General features: G+C 41.3%; 1 protein-coding gene across 2 annotated transcripts in view; it reads right to left on the bottom strand.

Annotated features, from left to right (window-relative positions):
* Nucleotides 1-19,385, bottom strand: part of SLC30A6 (solute carrier family 30 member 6) — a 54,649-nt gene that overhangs the window by 11,216 nt on the left and 24,048 nt on the right. For both annotated transcript variants that reach the window (XM_008071813.2, XM_008071815.2), the window contains 8 exons: nt 14,006-14,086; nt 12,937-12,972; nt 12,126-12,220; nt 9,162-9,210; nt 8,751-8,870; nt 4,932-5,034; nt 3,827-3,874; nt 2,484-2,552 (listed from right to left, as the gene is read on the bottom strand). In XM_008071813.2, coding sequence (XP_008070004.1) covers nt 2,484-2,552; nt 3,827-3,874; nt 4,932-5,034; nt 8,751-8,870; nt 9,162-9,210; nt 12,126-12,220; nt 12,937-12,972; nt 14,006-14,086 — 601 coding nt within the window. The remainder of the gene's footprint in view (nt 1-2,483; nt 2,553-3,826; nt 3,875-4,931; nt 5,035-8,750; nt 8,871-9,161; nt 9,211-12,125; nt 12,221-12,936; nt 12,973-14,005; nt 14,087-19,385) is intronic.

The raw sequence follows: 19,385 nt of genomic DNA, 5'->3' as shown, positions 1-19,385 counted from the left end.
GAGCCCAGGAGTTCAAGATCAGCCTGGGCAACTTGGTGAGACCTCATCTCTACAATAAATTAAAAAAATCAGCCAGGCGTGGTGGCACGTGCCTGTAGCTCCAGATACTTGGAAGGCTGAAGTGGAAGACTCACTTGAGCTCAGCAGGTTGAAGCTGTGGTGGTTGTGAGTGTGCCACTGCACTCCAGTCTGGGTGACAGAGTGAGACTCTGACTCAAAAAAAAAAAAAAAAACTTTGGGCAAAGATCAAGTCACATATAAAAGGAAAAACAGACTATCATCAGGCATTGTCATAGATTTATGCCAGAGGTAAATGGGGACATGTACTTAAAAAACTTGAGGAAACAAAATGTGGACTGCAGATTTCATATCCAGACAAGCTAATCTTCAAACAAAATATCCACAAACTGGTTTCAGCATTGAAGAATTCAGGAATACTGTTCCCAGGAAACCTTTCTGAAAAGCAAACTGGAGAGTGACTTTCAGACATCCAAGGTGACTGGAGGGGAAGGGGAACGGGGAGGCACACAGTCTTCCCACTGAGACTAGACACGCAGAGCAGGTGTCATCACTGACCTCCAGAATTTGTGTCATGTTAGAAAAGTCAAACCCTATCTGGTTTTTGAAAAAATGACAGTGCATGTGCATTGTGGGGGCGGAGGGTAACTTAAAGCCCAGACTTCCTCACTACTACACAATGTAACCATGTAACCAAAAATTATGTATACCCCCAAAGCTATTTTAAAAATTTTTTTAAATTATTAAAATGATATTGTAGAAGAGTATTTAGTGACTAAGAGTATTTAAAACTTTGTAATATATTAAGTGACAACAGCAAATCATAAAACAGCATGATCTCATTTCCTAAAAAAGAATAAATGTATAAATACCAAAATATCAACAGCAGTTTTCTCTAGATGACAGGACTATAGTAATTTAAGTTTTTTTCTGGGTATTTTTCTGAATCTTCCTTACCATTCTTGACATAGGGATAAAACCATGCCATAATATAGTATCTCTGATGATGATGTCCAAACTGGATTAGAAAACATGGCATTTTATTTCTGCTAAAGCAAGTTGTGTTATTATAATTCTCCAAGAAATTCAGCAAAATCTTCAAAGCTAGAAGAACTGCAGTTAAAAAAGAAACTGAGCTGGGCTCGGTGGCTCAGCCTGTAATCCCGTGCCTTTGGGAGGCTGAGGTGAGTGGATTGCCTGAGCCCGCGGGTTCGAGACCCGCCTGGGCAACTTGGCGAGACCTCATCTCTACAATAAATCAAAAAATTAGCCGGTCGTGGTAGCGCGCGCCTGTAATTCCAGCTACTCGGAAGGCTGAGGCAGAAGGATCGCCGGAGCCCAGCAGGCGAGGCTGCGGTGGCCGGGAGCGGCCACTGCACTCCAGTCTGAGTGACAGAGTGAGACTCCAACTCAAAAAAAAAAAAAGAAAGAAACTGGCCAGGCGCAGTGGCTCAAGCCTATAATGCCTATAATCCCAGCACTTTGGGAGGCCGAGGTGAGAGGATTGCCTGAGCTCAGGGATTCTAGACAGACCAGCCTGGGCAACTTGGTGAGATCTCTTTTCCACAATAAAAAAAAAAAAAAGCTGGACGTGGTAGCATGCAACTGTAGTCCCAGGTACTTGGAAGGCTGAGGTGAAGGATCGTCTGAGCCCAGCAAGTCAAGGCTGCGGTGGCCAGAAGCGTGCCATTGCACTCCAGCCTGACTGGGTGACAGAGTGAGACTCTGGCTCAAAAAAAAAGAAAGAAACTAATTGTATTTTTTACTTTTGCAACATTTTCACGCTTAAGAGTTACACTGATGCTACTTGGTAGGCTGAGGTGGAAGGATCGCCAGAGCCCAGTAGGTTGAGGCTGCTGTGGCCGGGAACGTGCCAGTGCACCCCAGTCTGGGCCACAGAGTGAGACTGCAACTCAACAACAACAAAAAAGAGTTATACTGACTATGGATTTGTCTTGTCTAGACACTCTAGTATTAAGATCCTTTACAGATGTTTGAAGGAAAAAAGATAAAGATAAACACCTCTCAAGCCGGGCTCGGTGGCTCAGCCTATAATCCCGCGCCTTTGGGAGGCTGAGGTGAGTGGATTGCCTGAGCCCGCGGGTTCGAGACCTCAACTCTACAATAAATAAAAAAATCAGCTGGGCGTGGTAGCGCATGCCTGTAATTCCGGCTACTCGGAAGGCTGAGGCGGAAGGATCGCCGGAGCCCAGCAGGTCGAGGCTGAAGTGGCCGGGAGCGGCCACTGCCCTCCAGTCTGGGCGACAGAGTGAGACTCCAACTCAAAAAAAAAAAAAACACCTCTCCATCTCAATAAGGTAACTGAGTTCATCTACATTTTAGATTCTCCTGAACACAAATAAGAATCAAAGGCTCTATGAAAATTTTAAAGAAATACTATTTCAGTTTTAAAAATTAAAAACTATGTTTAAATTATCATTAAAGTAAAATGTAAAAAAACATACCAATGAGCCAAACCCTAGGGTCCAAAAATGTTCATTTCGAACTTCTAAAACTCCATCCAAGGTAGACACCTAATCAAAAACACAGAAAGAGTTTATCAGGGTTTGTTTGTATTTCACATATTCAACACAGTTTAGTCACATTATGGACTTGCTGAAAACTTAGAAATGACACGGCCAGACACTGCACAAGGACACTCGCTAGCTAAGAGAAGTCCCAGGTCACTGGATACTCTGGCTGCTCCAGCACTGACCCAGGCCCCAATTCTTTCAGAATCAGGTCCCAACTGCTCAGACTTGGCCCCTCCCCCTAGCTCCCTCAACAGTTTATGACTCATCTCATCAATAGGTATGTAATATTTACATCAAGCACTTTGTAGTATTAACTCATTTAATTTTTTGGTCTTCTCAATCATTTCTTTCTCTGGATTCCCTTTTAACAAGTCTCTGTACAACACAGGACGTTCTTTCGATGTGGGCTTTCAGGAAATTCCAAAGCTAGACATATGGTGTGTGGCCCATTGGTCCAGGGGCCCAGGAGACGCACCCAGGGCCAGGCTTCACTAGCCGACATGCGTGGCCAGCTATCTTGTTATACTGACAACTGAGAGTTTAAAGTAATCTCCACACCAAACAGTTCAATTATTTTATTTCTTCATTAGTGAGCAAGTAGAAATTCATAACACAAAGTCTAAACCTTCAGCTCAAGATGTTAGGTGGGAAAGAAAGTAATCAACACATAAAAGTGGCCTTTGACTTTTACAAAATACTAAATTTGAGGACACAGTCATAAAAATCAAAGCTTTTTGTTTTGAGTCAGGGTCTCACTCTGTCACAGGCTGGAGTGCAGTGGCACAGTCCCAGCTCACGACAGCCTAAGCCTCCTGGGCTCTGGCAATCCTTCCACCTCAGCCTCCTGAGTAACTGGGACTACAGGTACACACTATAACACCTGGCTAATTATGTAATTTTTTGTAGAGACAGTGTCTTGCTATGTTGTTCTAGCTAGTCTTGAACTCCTGGGCTCAACAAATCTTCCCAATTTGGCCTTACAAAGTACTGAGATTATAGGCATGAGCTACCTCAAGGTGCCAATTAGAGCATTTTTGATAAGAGGGGTCTTTAGACCATTATCTTCCACATTTATTTCAAGTAAATTGGGCTTCCAAATTAACTAATTCCTCAAATTTTTCAATTTTTGCTACTATGTTATGGCTCCTAGCATATTACTGTCAAGAACACAAATCCTCTAAAATAAAATTCTAGGTAGGGTTGGATAAAGTATTTTAATGTGTCCGCTCTTTCAATTTCCTAATATAAATTAAAATAATTTTATTCCATCTTACCTCTCTAATAAGTTTGTCCAACTGACCAATGACATGGGGTGGTGTTGTCTGGGGAAAAAATAAAATAAAATATGAATAACCTAGAGAGAAAAAACAGTCCTGACATCCCCTAAAATGAATTTTAAACCAGGCTTTGCAGTGACATGCGCCCTCACAAGATGTGGGGAAGAGTGGTTAAGCTGGGCCCCCTGGGGGAGGGGAACATCATCAAGGGACCCATACTCATCTATCTCACAAGGAAGCGGCCATCTTGAGAGCCTCGTAAGACTTAGAGAATCCCCAACCTACAGTGTCATGACTGCTTTTGGGGCTGGAGCTGCTGCCCCCAAGTCTTGGAAAAGGCACAAAGGTAAGACAGAGGAAGCACACACAGCTTATACACACAGCCCGCCTGGGAAACTGCCTTTGCACTCAGGGCCTTGTCTCCAGGTGACCCTGCTGTTTCAGTAAGTAACAATCTGTCATTTAAAATTTTAAATTTAAAGTGTAAAAAGTCGCACTGATTCAATGACAGGAAATAATAAAACAGTTATAATCAGAATATACAACAGTCAAAGCACATTTACTGAGGGAAAATAAATACCTAAAGAATGTTAAGTAACGTTGTTTTCACCTGAAACATGATTAAAGGCAAGTAATTTTAAATTCATGATCTGGTGTTAGATTATAAACATAGGAGGATTTGTGCCTATGTTATGGGCCAGTGGAATTTCATCTGGTTCTTCTGACATGAACATCAGTGATGACCATTTGATTTTCTTTTTTTTTTTTTTGAGTTGGAGTCTCACTCTGTCGTCCAGGCTGGAGTGCAGCGGCACACTCATGGGTACCTCAGCATCGACCTACTGAGCTCCAGCGATCCTTCCGCTTCAGCCTTCCAAGTAGCTGAAACTACAGGCGCACACTACCACAACCAGCTAATTTTTTACTTTGTTGTAGAGATGAGGTCTCGCCAAGTTGCCCAGGCTGGTCTTGAACCTGCGGGCTCAGGCAATCCATTCACCTTGGTCTCCCAACTGGGATTACAGTTGGGCGTGACTTCATTTCTAACAGGGCTCTCCAATAACGAAAGACTTCAGCATGAGCACTGGCAGAGGAGCCTTACCTGGAGTAGCACCTTGCCACTGTACACACTCATGGGGTACATTGTGCCAAACGTCATCAGGGCAATGGCTATCGCAGAGGCAGTGTCTACAGCAAAATAATTACTAAGAGGAAAAAACAATTCTCAGTCTTACATGTATCACTCACCGGCCATATTATAATTCAATCTACTGAACTTTGATTATCTAAAGCAACATGACTATTTCATCACAACTGGTCACTATTGGCAAAGAAGAATCTCATGGATTAGAAAAACAACAACAGTTTATTTTTTTCCTTTTTCTTGAGTCAGAGTCTCACTCTGTCACCCAGGCTGGAGTGCAGTGGCACACTCATGGCCAACCATAGCCTCAGACTGCTGGGCTCAAGCGATCCTTCCTCCTCAGCCTTCCAAGTAGCTGGGACCACAGGCATGTGCTACCATGCCCGGCTGATTTTTTTGATTTACTGTAAAGATGAGACCTTGCCAAGTTGCCCAGACTAGTCTTGAACGCCTAGGCTCAGGCAGTCCTCTTGACTCAGTCTCCCAAAGTGCTGCGATGACAGGCTTCAGCCACCATGCCTGGTCAACAACAGTTTTTAGAATCCTTTCCTGTCAAAGTTCAGAGGAAAAATAACTACAAGTATGTTAATTAGTAAAAAGGAGGAACAAATGTGAGTGTTCCTCCATTGTGTATTTTTCTGCCAAACTACTTGTCAACTAGAAAGAATTAAAAGATATTCATATGCATGAGACAAAAAACTTCAACTAGTAATTTTTTTTTTTAGAGATAGGGGCCTCACTCTGTTGTCCAGGATGGAGTACAATGGTGCAGTCATAGTTCACTACAGCCTTGAACTCCTGGGCTCAAGTGATCCTCCCACCTCAGCCTCCCCAGTAGCTGGGACTATAGGCACATGCCATCACGCTAGACTATTTTTTTCCAGAGAGAGGACCTCATTATGTTGCCCAGGCTGCCAACTATTAATTTCTGATACAGAGAGACTAATGGAATTCACCAGTAATTGTATTAAATTTCCTGTAAACAATAATTTTTTCCAATAAAATTTTTCATATTCCCCAGGAATTTCACTAGGTGAGACTGTGAACAAATTTCTCCAGGAATTCATTCTGGTAGCACTGTGGCTGACATCAATAGTTCAGACTCCTAACAATACCTACCCAAATGCCAATAGTCACATGCTGATGATGCACTTTTTTTTAAAAACTTTTTTGCTTATGTAGGAAACAGACATGTGGATGAGACAAAGTCCCTGCCCCATAAGTAGTAGGAGACACACAAGTGGAAACCAGAGTGAAAGCATTTTGATGATAAAAGTGGAAATGTCTGGAGTCCCACGGCTGCACAGAGGAGTGAGTGACACTCTTTCCTACTGGGTTGGGAAAATCCAGAAAGGCCAAATGCAGACAGAAGAGGTGTCGTTTGAGCGAGCCTTCAAGACATGTGATTGGAAGCAACACATGCCAAGAAGATGACAGCCCTGACACGCAACAAGACCACAAACAGGAGCAGAAGAGACAGTGGCTCAGAGGGTCAGCGGGGCCTGACTGCACAGGATTCTGTACCCCTAACTTTCCACATTTGTGAATATGCAAAGAGCAGTGTTTTGAAACGGAAAATACTATATCTGAACAGGCAATTTTGAATGATCATGTTCGTAGCAAGTAGAAGCTAACTAGAATGGGTGAGAATTAAAACCAGAAGAGCAGAAGGACAGCATGATCTGGGTCACAGCAATAAGTTTAAGAAAGAGGGACAAATAAATAAATATTAAGAGAAATGGTAGAGCAGTGAGAAGGGAGGAGGGAGTAGAAGTAGGTATTTAAGTATGTACTGTAATCGGGCATGGTGGTTCACGCCTGTAGTCCCAGCACTTTGGGAGGCCGAGGCGGGAGGATTGCTTGAGCCCAGGAGTTTGAGACCAGCCTAGGCAACACAGTGGGACCTCATCTCTACAAAAAGTAAAACAAAAAAAAAACCTAGCCAGACATGGTGGCATGTGCCTGTAGTCCCTGCTACATGGGGGGCTGTGATGGAAGGATCACCTGAAACCAGGAGTTGGAGGCTGCGGTGAGTCATGACTGCGCCACTGCACTCTAGCCTGGATGACAGAGTGAGACCCCCCCCAAAAGCACTGACTACAATGCAATAAATGCATGTGAGAAACCTGTACTTATATTCCCTAAGTATATAAAAAGTAATAAATGTTTAAAAAGAATTATTGGAGTTCCTACAAATATTAAATAATTACCACATGATCCAGCAATTCCACTTCTGGGTATATATTCCCCTTCCTCCCCTCCTCCACACCCAGAAATTGAAAGCAGCAACTCAAACAGGCATTATTCACCACAGCCAGAAAAGGAACCAACCCAAATGTCCATAGATAGATGAATGGGTAAATACAATGTACATACATGTAACAGAATGTTATTCAGCCTTAAAAAGGAAGGAAATTCTGACACCTGCCACAACATGGATATAACTTAAGGGCATTATGCTCAGTGAGATAAGCCAAACACAAAATAACAAATACTGTATAATTTCACTTATATGAAGTACCAAGAGAAGTCAAGTTCACAGAGACAGAAAGCAGAATGGTGGCTGAGGGGGTTGTGAGAAGGAGAAACAGGGAGCTACTGTTTGATGAGGACAGCATTTTAGCAAGGGGTGATGAAAAGTTATGGTACAGATAGTGGTGACGGTCACACAACAATCTGCATGTCCTTAATGCCACTGAACTCTGCACTTACAAATGTAAATAATATACCTGATGTTATGTATCTTTTGACATAATTTCCATGCAAAAAAATGCATTGGCGTAGATGAGCATAGCGTTCACTGAGATGGGAAATACAAGGAGAACAGTGTTGGAGATGGGAAGACAGATTCAGTTGAGGCAGACATGATGACAGGTCAAGAAGACACAGCTTTTGGGATTCAACAGACATGGGCTAGAAATTAAAACGTGGGAATCCCATAGAGGTAGCAAAGAAAAACAACTGTGCGTGATTTTTAAAGGAGAATATGCAAAACAGGAAGAATTATTGATTATCAAGGACAGATTCTAATAAACACTAATAATATTAAAAAGATGGGTAGGCCGGGCACAGTGGCTCAGCCTATAATCCCAGCACTTTGGGAGGCTGAGGCGAGAGGACTGCCTGATCCCATGGATTCTAGACCAGCCTGGGCAACTTGGTGAGACCTCGTCTCTACAATAAATCACAAAAACTAGCCAGACATGGTGGCGTGCATCTGTAGTTCCAGCTACTTGGAAGGCTGAGGAGGAAGGATCGCCTAAGTCCAGCAGGTGGAAGCTGCGGTGGCTGTAAGCGTGCCACTGCACTCCAGCCTGGGTGACAAGAGTGAGACTCCAACTCAAAAAACAAACAAATAAATAAAAGGATGGGTAGTCAGAGACTCCGATGTCATAAAGCATTAAATTTAAAGAAGCTGTAGTATCTATTTCCTAAAAGGCTTTTTAAAAAAAAATGTTTCGCACCTACTTCCTCTTCTCCTCCCTCTCTCAGCAACACAGTTGGTTTGGATCTCTCTTCTGCCTTTCTCTTCTGTTTCCCCCATCAGGAAAGCAGCAGGAAATTTAAATTGTTTTGTAGTCTGCATTGTGGTGAGAAGTACTTACTCAACCTAATCCCTTAATTTTTCAGATAAAGACACTTGCGGCAGACTTGACCAAAGTTACACAGGTCATAAGCAAAACTGCTAGAAGCTTGGACCCTATCCAACCTGCTGATGACCTTAAAAGTGAGGCCCCAGGAATTGAAACACACTTGACAGCAATGAAAGATACTTACTTGATTTCAATTAGCATATATGTAATACAGAGAGCAAATGCTCCGGCAAGATCAATCAAAACAAATGGATTCATTCGGGGAAGGAAGATACTGCTGAGTCCTGGGATAATTCCACATAAGCTACGACAAACAGAAAGAGTATTCATCAGCAGAACTCACGTGATACGGACAAAAACCTTGTAAAAGTTTAGTACCATATAATGTACTTAAAGAAAGCAAAGAGACCTCGGAAACAAAACTCTCAGTTGTAAAGTTCTCCTTTTATTATCAATTTTAAAAGTAGGAAAAAGTAGAGAAGAGTCTGACCTGCGTGGTTCACGTAGTCACCTCAGCAATGACTAACGTACGTTCCTGTGACACGTGCATTCTGTATTTAAATTATGCATATCATGAAACTCCATAACATCTTACCTTCGACTAAGATCTGCAACATGCTCTTGAAGCCAGCTCGTACTAGCAGCTTTAAGAAGAAAATACTTAAATTATCTACATAGAAGAAAAAAACCACTACCAGAAATACTCGAGTTCTTTCATTTTAAAAGTTTGGCAGTAACTGAGTAATATTACAAAAGGACATACTTCTCCTCAAATCCAGGAGTCAAAAGCAGTTTCAACTACAATCTACAGTTGGCCGGAAGGAATCAGTGAACTTAGATATGTCACTGTTAATACTGATTTTAAGTGCTAAAGATTCTTTATACTGCAGTGCAGAGCTTCCTAACCAGTGTGCTGAGAAGGGGTTCCAGGTACACGCTGAGCATCCCTAATTGGAAAATACAAACTCCAAAACTTTTTAAGCACCAGCATGAAGCTCAAAGGAAATGATCACTGAAGTACTTCAAATTCCGAATTTTCAGTTTAGGGATGCTCAACCCATAAATATAATGCAAATATCCCCAAATCTGAAATAATCCAAAAATTTAAGACACTTCTGATCCCAAGCACTTCAGATAAGGGTTGCTCCATCTGTGTTATCAATTATGAATTCCTTCAGCTCTCAAAAGAGTCAGGTGGGCATCTGGGTGCATCTAATGCACCTGTCAGTGCCTAACCCTAGCCCTAACCCTAACCCTGGACAAGCAGCCACCAGGCTCAGTATCCTTCTCCATTTATCCCAGGGTGCTACAGAAATATCCATTTTATGTCCATTATATAAAAAAGGTTGGCAAGTCTTATACAAAAGAACAGTAGAGCAGTGAAAAGAAAACTCAGATGGCAGACTACCCGGCTTCACATACCAGCTGTGCCCAGATGTGTGAGACATTGGGTAAATGATTTACTCTCTCAGTTCCTCAGTATAAAATGGGGATAATAAAATTATTTAATTCATAAGATTATGGGGAGAATTAAATGGGTTATTCTTTGCAAAGAATTTAGCAGCGGTTGGCATATAGTAAGTGCTTAATATTATTTTCCACTCAAATTTCAAGTAATGTTACAATTTTTTGGGCTTATTTTTGTTTTAATAGAAACAGGGTCTTATTATGCTGCCCAGGCTTGACCTGGAACTCCTGGGTTCAACTGATCCTCCCACTTCAGTCTCCTGAGTAGCTGGGACAATAAGTACGTGTCACCACCATGCCTAGCTAATGCCACAAATCTTGATCGTTTCTGGGAGCCTTCATTTCTAGCTAATGAAAATACAAACTTGATAATCTTTCTGAAAATAAAACCTGGCAACATATATCAAAACTTTTTTTAAAAAATACTATATTTTTAATCCAGTTCATAATTCCTTCTCTGGGAATTTATCCTACAGAGAATCAGAAAAGCAGACAAGAAATTTGATATAAGATGATTATAGCATTATTTATAAAAGGAAAAGTTGGCAATATTTAAAAGATGTTTAAAAATATCCATATGACAATATTATACAAGAATTCAAAAATCATTTGCATTCAAGGCATATTTAATGAGAGGCAATACTCAAAACATGCTAAACAAAAGCCAGACATAAAACTATAATACATATAATTCTAAGTACATAAAATGATACATACATGTGCACACAAAAAAGTGAAAGGAATAAAATAGAAATGTTAACAGATATTATCTCTGGGCCATAAGATTAGCAGTATTTTTCTTTCTTGTGTCTTTCTTATCTTTACAGAGAGACAGTGTTTCTAAACCCTTGGACTTTAAAAAAAATTTCTAGAGTGAGTGTTATATTACTTTTATAAATTATAAAATACCTTTTTATAGTAATATTTTATACATTTATAAAAATTCTGATGATCACAAGTCTCATTGTCTAATTTTCTAATGTACGCAGTAATTTTTTTTTTTTTCAGTCAAAGTCTCACTCTGTCACCCAAGCTGGAGTGCAGTGGCACACTCACGGCCACCCCGGCGTCGATCTGCTGGGCTCTGGCACTCCTTCCAACTCAGTCTTCCAAGTAGCTAGAGCTACAGGTGCGCGCAACTATGTCCAGCTAAATTTTTTTATTTATTGTAGAGACAAGGTCTCACCAAGTTGCCCGGGCTGGTCTTGAAGTGGTGGGCTCAGGCAATTCACTCGCCTCAACCTCCCAAAGTGCTGGCATTATAGGCTAAGCCACTGAGCCTGGCCTCATGCAGTAATTCTTAAACACTAGTCCATACAAATACCATTCATCTTTATACCATTCATGAAGCTGTGTAAACCTGAGGGGCTTTGGAAAGCATTCTTCCCTTGACTACCTTGCGTCACATTTGTGAGACCTAGAAAGACCCCACCAATCTCGCCTCTCCATGCTTCAAAGTGTGGGTCTGCACACACATCCCACTTGTTTCCACCTCACTTCTCCATCAGTTAATGGTTAACTCTTTGTGGGTTAGTGAGATTCCAAAAGTCTGCAATTACTGAAAAATGCCCATAATTTAGACTGCTGAAGTGAAAAGCTGTAAAGACTTCAAGATAATAGTATATTTCAAAAGAAATAAAGTTGTACTACTTGCAAATACATGCCCATCCACCACTGTCAAAGAGAAGTTCCTCGGAACAAATTTAATTAACATAATGCAATTATTTTCAATTAGCATATCAACTATTCTAAGTATACTGATGGCTCTAAAATGCTTACAATGGACTTTCCTTGGGTAGATTACATACCTAAAATCTCATTGACATTCTTAGTAAATGTAATTTTTTATCACTTATACTTTAATATATAGATCATTCCTGCCTGTTTTAAAATAATGTTATTTTAAACTTGAACTAATGAGATTTTGTTTTATAATTCTCCAATTAAAGAAGACTTGAGAATCTTTGGGCTAGTTCTCTCTTATTTCAGAATATATTTTCTCATTGACTTATGAGTTAGTGAAACAAACAAAAGATTTGTTTTTATGTGAGAGTAACTAGTTTTTTAAATTAATAGTAAATCGAAAACATACCTTCAGAGACGTAAGCAAATGGTTTATTCCGAATAGAAAGCATCGTGAATAGGTTGAAAGAGAGAGCCACAAAAGTACCAACTAATAATCTTCCCCTAAAAAGAACAATAATAACATTCACCTTTATTTTTTTCTTGGTAATACCAGGATTAATTTTCGTGTGTAGGGACTACGAGAAGGGAATGTAGAGCGATCTGCTTCAATGGTTTGGTATTTCCAGAGCCAGAATCTGAACTTGGTTTCTAGCCCATATCTCATGTCCCGTCTCCTATTACTCCGTCTTACAGGGCAAGACAGGACTCTCATCATCAACAGTATCTTCTCACAGGAAATCGCTGCTATAACTCTGTTTAAATGTGAACGGCATTTGGTTTACAATACTGGACAAGTCAGACTTTCCTGAATTAAATTGATCAGAACAGGTAAGGTCCATGGAGTTGGCAATGATGTGGTTGATACATACAATTCTCTTTTCTATAGGTTCATGAAAAGATTCTGAAGGTCAAAACTGAAATTATAGAAGACTAGAGGGAGATGTCTTAGTGTGTTGACGTGGTTCTGGAAATAATGACGAACCTAAAGCCAAGGTAGAAAGACCTTTCTGTGTAGTATGAAAACACCTAGGCCCTGGGAACTGATAAGGGTGTAGAGTCTTGGGAGTTGGAGGTTTTGTTTTTGAAGTACCAGTGAAAATGTACATTGCCATACTCTGATATTGGTCAAAGTAAGCACTATTTAAGAATACATTGATTAATAATTAGGAATTAAACTTAACAGTAAACTATATGTTATATCAAAAATAAAATCTCACGTGTGTATCTCAGGCTGCTCCAAAAAGCGTTCTGCACTAAAAGAAAGAAAAATGTATTAAATAAGTCCTATAAAGCATAAAATTAAAACTATAATTAGTCTAGCTTAAAGTTCACAAAATCTGTTTTTTTTTTTTTGAGCTGTAGTCTCACTCCGTTGCCCAGGCTGGAGTGCAGTGGCATGGTTCACAACCACTGCAGCCTTGACCTGCTGTGCTCAGGCAATCCTTCCGCCTCAGACTTCCAAGTACCTGGAACCGCAGCCACCATGCCCAGCTAATTTTTTGATGTATCGCAGAGACGAGGTCTCGCCAAGTTGCTCAGGGTGGTCTCGAAGCCCTGGTCTCTGGCAATCTTCTAGCCTCAGTCTCCCAAAGTGCTGGGATTACAGGCTTGATCCACCGCGCCTGGCCACAAAATCTTTAAATACTAGAACCCACTATTGATTGGTTGTGATGAGGCAGGAGAGTCACAAATTATCCTTAATACAAAACGTCAATCTTTACTAAACCTGTTTTAATGGGTTTGTAATGAGCATCAAACAAGTCTAACCGAATCCCACTTTTCCATTCACCCCATCTATGAGTCAGTTTAGTAGCATCAAAAAAGAAAATAATGCTGGGCATGGTGGCTCACTTCTTTAATCCTAGCACTTTGGGAGGCAGAGACAAAAAGATTGCCTGAGCCCACGGGTTCGAGACCAACCTGAGCAACATGGCGAGACCTCATCTCTATAGTAAATCAAAAAGTTAGCCTGGCGTGGGGTTCCAGCTACTTGAAAGGCTAAAGCAGAAGGATCACCTGAGCACAGCAAGTAGAGGCTGCAGTGGCCGTGAGTATGCCAATGTACTCCAGCCTGGGTGACAGAGTGAGACTCCCACTTAAAAAAAAAAAGGAAATAAAAGCAGCGAAAAAAAAAAAAGGAGAAAAGTCTGAAACATGAAGAAATTGTACTATCAATGCGTCATCTTAATTTGCATGCCCTTCAATCCAGATGCATCTCACTGGCTTCTTTCATGTTTCCAAAGGTGTCATGGGTGGGATTTAGGATAACAGCACAGGTAAACATACCTTTCTTTTAATATAAAGAGAGCTCCCAACTGTGCCAAGACTGTGGAGGCAAATACAGCCAGGACTTCTAATCTTTCAAACCTGAAATCAGAGAATTAGTTAGATCATCATGATTCTTTCAATTCACAAGTCAGTCTCTCTAGAACATATTTACATTCATTTATTCACTCACTTAACATGCAGTACAGCAGTCTACTATAAGCCAAACCCTGTTAGAGTAGACTACAGAGTTTCTAGAAGGATAATAAACAACAAAAATCACAGATTCAAAAGACAGTGCCTATTTGTACAATTCCCAGGACCCTGAAAGAGAGAGTTCCTTTGGCCCAAGCCGGAGACTTGCTTTTCCCAGCAAAAAATAAAAATGACCTGTAATCCCAGCACTTTGGGAGGCCGAGGTGAGTGGATTGCCTGAGCCCACGATTTAAGACCAGCCCGGACAACTCAGCAAGACCTTGTCTCTACAATAAAAGAAATAAAAAATTAGCCGGGCGTGGTAGCATGTGCCTGCAGTTCCAGCCACTTGGAAGGCTAAGGTGGAAGGGTCGCCAGAGCCCAGCAGGTCAACAGTGGGGTGGCCCTGAGCGTGCTATTGCACCCCAGCCTGAGCAACAGAGTGACACTCCGACTCAAAAAAATAAATAAATAAAAGTTAAAATGAACTAAAACTAAGATTCCCAGGACCCACTTATGGTCCTTATTGTTCTAGAAATAATCATTATAATGCATTAGACACCAAAGTGCTTAATATATTACCACATCTAAACCTCTGAACCTCTTCTGAGGATTACTTTATCTACTCTTTTTTTTAGGGATGGGAGTCTTGTTATGTTGCCCAGGATGGACTCAAAACTTCTGGGCTCAAGTGATCCTCCCACCTTAGCCTCCTGAGCAGCTGAAACTACAGGTGCATGCTACCAAACCTAGTTCACTTATTATTTTTTAAAAAGACAAGAAACCTAGGACACAAAGATAAAAAGTAACTGTTTAGAGTCATATAGCAAGTAAAGAGTAAGGTTTTCAAACTCAGGCACTCTGACTCCAGGGTTCATAATTTTAACCTCTTATTAAACTGTTTCTCATTTCTATACATAAGTGCAGTTAATTATGAATATGTTGTATAATTCCAAGATTGTAAATTGAAGGCCAGGGACGTTGTCTTACTTTTTCCTACAACATAGTTTAATGGTACTCAATATTTATGGTAAGTATCAATGCTTAAAATTTCTTAAGAAAATAACCACGAAGGTAAAGAAAACATAAAATAATTAAAGATGTTCATCATATTGCTGTTTGTAAAGGAAAAATGTTGGAATCAATAATGGAACATTATGCATTATTAAAAATTTAATAGAAATGTATTTATTGGCATGGAAAAACATGAGTGAAAAAAGCAGGTTAACAAAAGAAGATGAAATAAGAGGCTGGGCTTGGTGACTCAGCCTGTAATCCCAGCACTTTGGGAGGCTGAGGTGAGTGAATTGCCTGAGCCCGTGGGTTTGAGACCCGCCTGGGCAACTTGACGAGACCTCATCTCTACAACAAATAAAAAATTAGCCGGGTGTGGTAGCGTGTGCCTGTAGTTTCAGCTACATGGAAGGCTGAGGTGGAAGGATCGCCGGAGCCCAGCAGGTGGAGGCTGCAGTGGCCGGGAGTGGCCACTGCACTCCAGCCTGGGCGACAGAGTGAGACTCCAACTCAAAAAAAAAAAAAAAGATGAAATAAGTATTCCTTCAAGTTACTAGAGAAAATAATATAAGTGTGCAAAGGTATCAGTGTTATTTGTGGAAATTGATAAGCTGATACTGAAATGTACATGGAGTCAAGGCATGGTGGTTCACACTTGTAATCTCAGCACTTTGCAAGTCCAAGGCAGGAGGATGGCTTGAGGCTAGATGTTCAAGACCTTCCTAGTCAACATCACAAAACCCTGTCTCTACAAAAAGTTTTAAAACTACCTGAGTATAATGGCAGGTACCTGCAGTACTAGCTACTTCAGAGGCTGAGGCAGGAGGACCACTTGAGTCCAGGAACTGGAGGCTGCGGTGAGCTACGACTGCACCACTGTACTCCTGCCTGGGCAAGAGTGAGACCTTATCTCAAAATGAAATAAAATAAAATACACATGGAAGTGTGAAATGTGAAGGAAAACAAAGATGATCTTGGGCTGGGCTTGGTGGCTCAGCCCGTCTTCCCAGCACTTTGGGAGGCCGAGGCGAGTGGATTGCCTGAGCCCGCGGATTCGAGACCCACCTGGGTAACTTGGCGAGACCTCGTCTCTACAATTAAAAAAAAAAAAAAATTAGCCAGGCGTGGTAGTGCGTACCTGTAGTTCCAGCTATTTGGAAGGCTAAGGTGGAAGGATCACCGGAGCCCAGCAGGTTGAGGCTGAAGTGGCTGGGAGCGTGCCCCTGCACTCCAGTCTGGGTGACGGAGTGAGACTCCAACTCAAAAAACAAGCAAAACAAAAAACAAAGATGATCTTGAAGAAGAAAAAGATGAAAGATTTACACTACCAGGCATCAACACTTATTTACTAATTTCAAAGTTATGATAATTAACATAGGGCAGTACTAAGCAAGGACAGACAGACACACCAAACTGAGCCAGAAAACAGAATCCAGAAGCAGACCTGCACATACAAAGTCTCCTGATTTATCTTAAAAAAAAAAAAGGGTAATTTTTTTTCCCCTCAATAAATGTTATTTTTATTTTTTTAGTTGAGGTTCCACTCTGCTGCCAGCTGGAGTACAGTGGCACAATCATGGCTCAATCTCCTGGGCTCAGGCAATCTTCTAACTCAGCGTCCTGAGTAGATGATACATACCAACATACTTGCCTAACTTTTGTTTTTTAATTTTTTTTTGTAGAGACGAGGTCCAGGCTGGTCTCAAACTCTTGGGCTCAAGCAATCCTCCCACCTCGGCCTCCCAAAGTGCTGGGATTACAGTGGTATGAGCCATTGCACAGGGCACAGGTATTTTATTAATTGCATATCTACATGGAAACAAATGTGTCTTGACCCCTACCTCACCTCACACCATACTGAAAATCAATTCCAGTTGGATTATAGGTCTAAATATGAAAGGTCAAAAAAAAAAAAGACTTCTAGCTGATTACAGAGCAGAGTATCTTTATGAGCTTGAAGAGGCCAAGATTTCTTAACAGGTACACAATAAGTACTAGCCACAAAGGAAAAGTTTGACAAACTGAATTTACTATTGAAAGTAAAAACTTTTACTCATCAACAAATATCATTAAGAGAAAAAAGGCAACTGGGAGAAGGAGAAGATAACAAATAAAGAAAATCTAGCAATTAATAAGAAAAAGGGAGCCGGGCTCGGTGGCTCAGCCTGTAATCCCGTGCCTTTGGGAGGCTGAGGTGAGTGGATTGCCTGAGCCCGCGGGTTCAAGACCCACATGGGCAACCTGGCAAGACCTCATCTCTACAATAAATCAAAAAAAAATTAGCCAGGCGTGGTAGCGTGCGCCTGTAGTTCCAGCTACTTGGAAGGCTGCAAAAAAAAAAAAAGAAAAGAAAAGAAAAAAGAAAAAGCTGGGCTCGGTGGCTCAGCCTGTAATCCCGCGCCTTTGGGAGGCTGAGGTGAGTGGATTGCCTGAGCCCGCGGGTTCGAGACCCACCTGGGCAACTTGGTGAGACCTCATCTCTACAATAAATCAAAAAATTAGCCAGGCATGGTAACGTGCGCCTGTAGTTCCAGCTACTTGGAAGGCTGAGGCGGAAGGATCGCCGGAGCCCTGCAGGTCGAGACTGCGGTGGCCAGGAGTGGCCACTGCACTCCAGTCTCGGCGACAGAGTGAGACTCCAACTCAACTCAAAAAAAAAAAAGAAAAAGGGAAAAAGGTTTGAAGTTTTTAACATACATTTCACAAAACAGGTAATCTGAATGATTAATAAACAAATGGAAAGATGCTCAATTAGTCATAAGAAAAATAACAAACACAATGAGATACTACTGCATACCATAGAATGGCTTTTTAAAAAAAAATACACAAACTGTTGGCAAGAACATGTAGCTACTGGAACTTTCCAACACTCTCAGTGGGAGTGTAAATTAGTAAAACCTCTTTGGAAAACTGGTATTATCTTCTAATGAAATAGCAAATTCTGACTAATTCTTCTCAAAGATACATACCCAGAACAAATGAGTAACACATGTGTGTACCAAATTTTTTTTTGTAATACATGTGTGTACCAAAAGACATATACAAAAATGTTCATAAGTAGTTTTATTTTTAACAGCTAAAAGCTGAAAGTCACCTTAATGTCCTTCAACAGTTAAACAAGTACCCCATTTGTGCTATATGCACATAATGGAATATTTGAGTAATAAATAAGAATAAACTGCTACATGAGAGAGTATATACTGTATCCCATCTTTGTTATTAAAAAAACAGGCAGGCTGGGCGCAGTGGCTCAAGCCTGTAATCCAGCACTCTGGAAGCCCTAGGCAAGAGGACTGCCTGAGCTCAGGGGTTCAAGACCAGCCTGGGCAACTTGTTGAGAACTCATCTCTACAATAAAAAAAAATGTAAGTCGGGCAAGTAGTGTGCACCTATAGTTCCAGCTGAGGAAGGATCACCTGAGTCCTGCAGGTCGAGGCTGCAGTAGCCGTAAGTGTGCCACTGCACTCCAGCCTGGGCGACAGAGTGAGACTCTGACTTAAAAACAAACAAACACACAAACAAAACAGACAAAACTAATCTGCAGTAATAGAGGACAGAATACAGGTTACTTTTGGCAGGGTCTGACTCTGAGTGGACATGAAGGCAGGCTCTGAGGGGCTTTAATGTTTTATATCATGATCGAGATAGTAATTAGAGAGATGTATTCATTTCCTAAAATTCATCAAACTACATAGGATATAAAAGAAAACAAGATAGGACCCGTACTTTCATGAAATTTATGTTTTAAAGAGGACAGGAGCTGGGCTTGGTGGCTCAGCCTGTAATCCCGCACCTTGGGAGGCTGAGGTGAGTGGATTGCCTGAACCCGCGGGTTCCAGACCCGCCTGGGCAACTTGGTGAGACCTCATCTCCACAATAAATCAAAAAATTAGCCGGGTATGGTAGCACATGCCTGTAATTCCGGCTACTTGGAAGGCTGAGGCGGAAGGATCGCCGGAGCCCAGCAGGTCGAGGCTGCGGTGGCCGGGAGCGGCCACTGCACCCCAGTCTGGGCGACAGAATGAGACTCCAACTCAAAAAATAAATAAATAAAAATAAATAAATAAATAAAGAGAACAGGAAAACAAATAACTTACTTGGTAAGCACCATACAGAGAACTCCAGTATCTCAGGTGACAGGAGGCTCGCCAGATGACTACTATAGACTGGGCCACTGAGTCACTTAATGACA

The sequence above is a fragment of the Carlito syrichta genome, unplaced genomic scaffold (assembly GCF_000164805.1).
Source record: "Carlito syrichta isolate Samal-C Ts95f unplaced genomic scaffold, Tarsius_syrichta-2.0.1 Scaffold314733, whole genome shotgun sequence".
Classification (NCBI taxonomy): Eukaryota; Metazoa; Chordata; class Mammalia; order Primates; family Tarsiidae; genus Carlito; species Carlito syrichta.
This window is presented reverse-complemented; position numbering and strand designations above follow the sequence as displayed.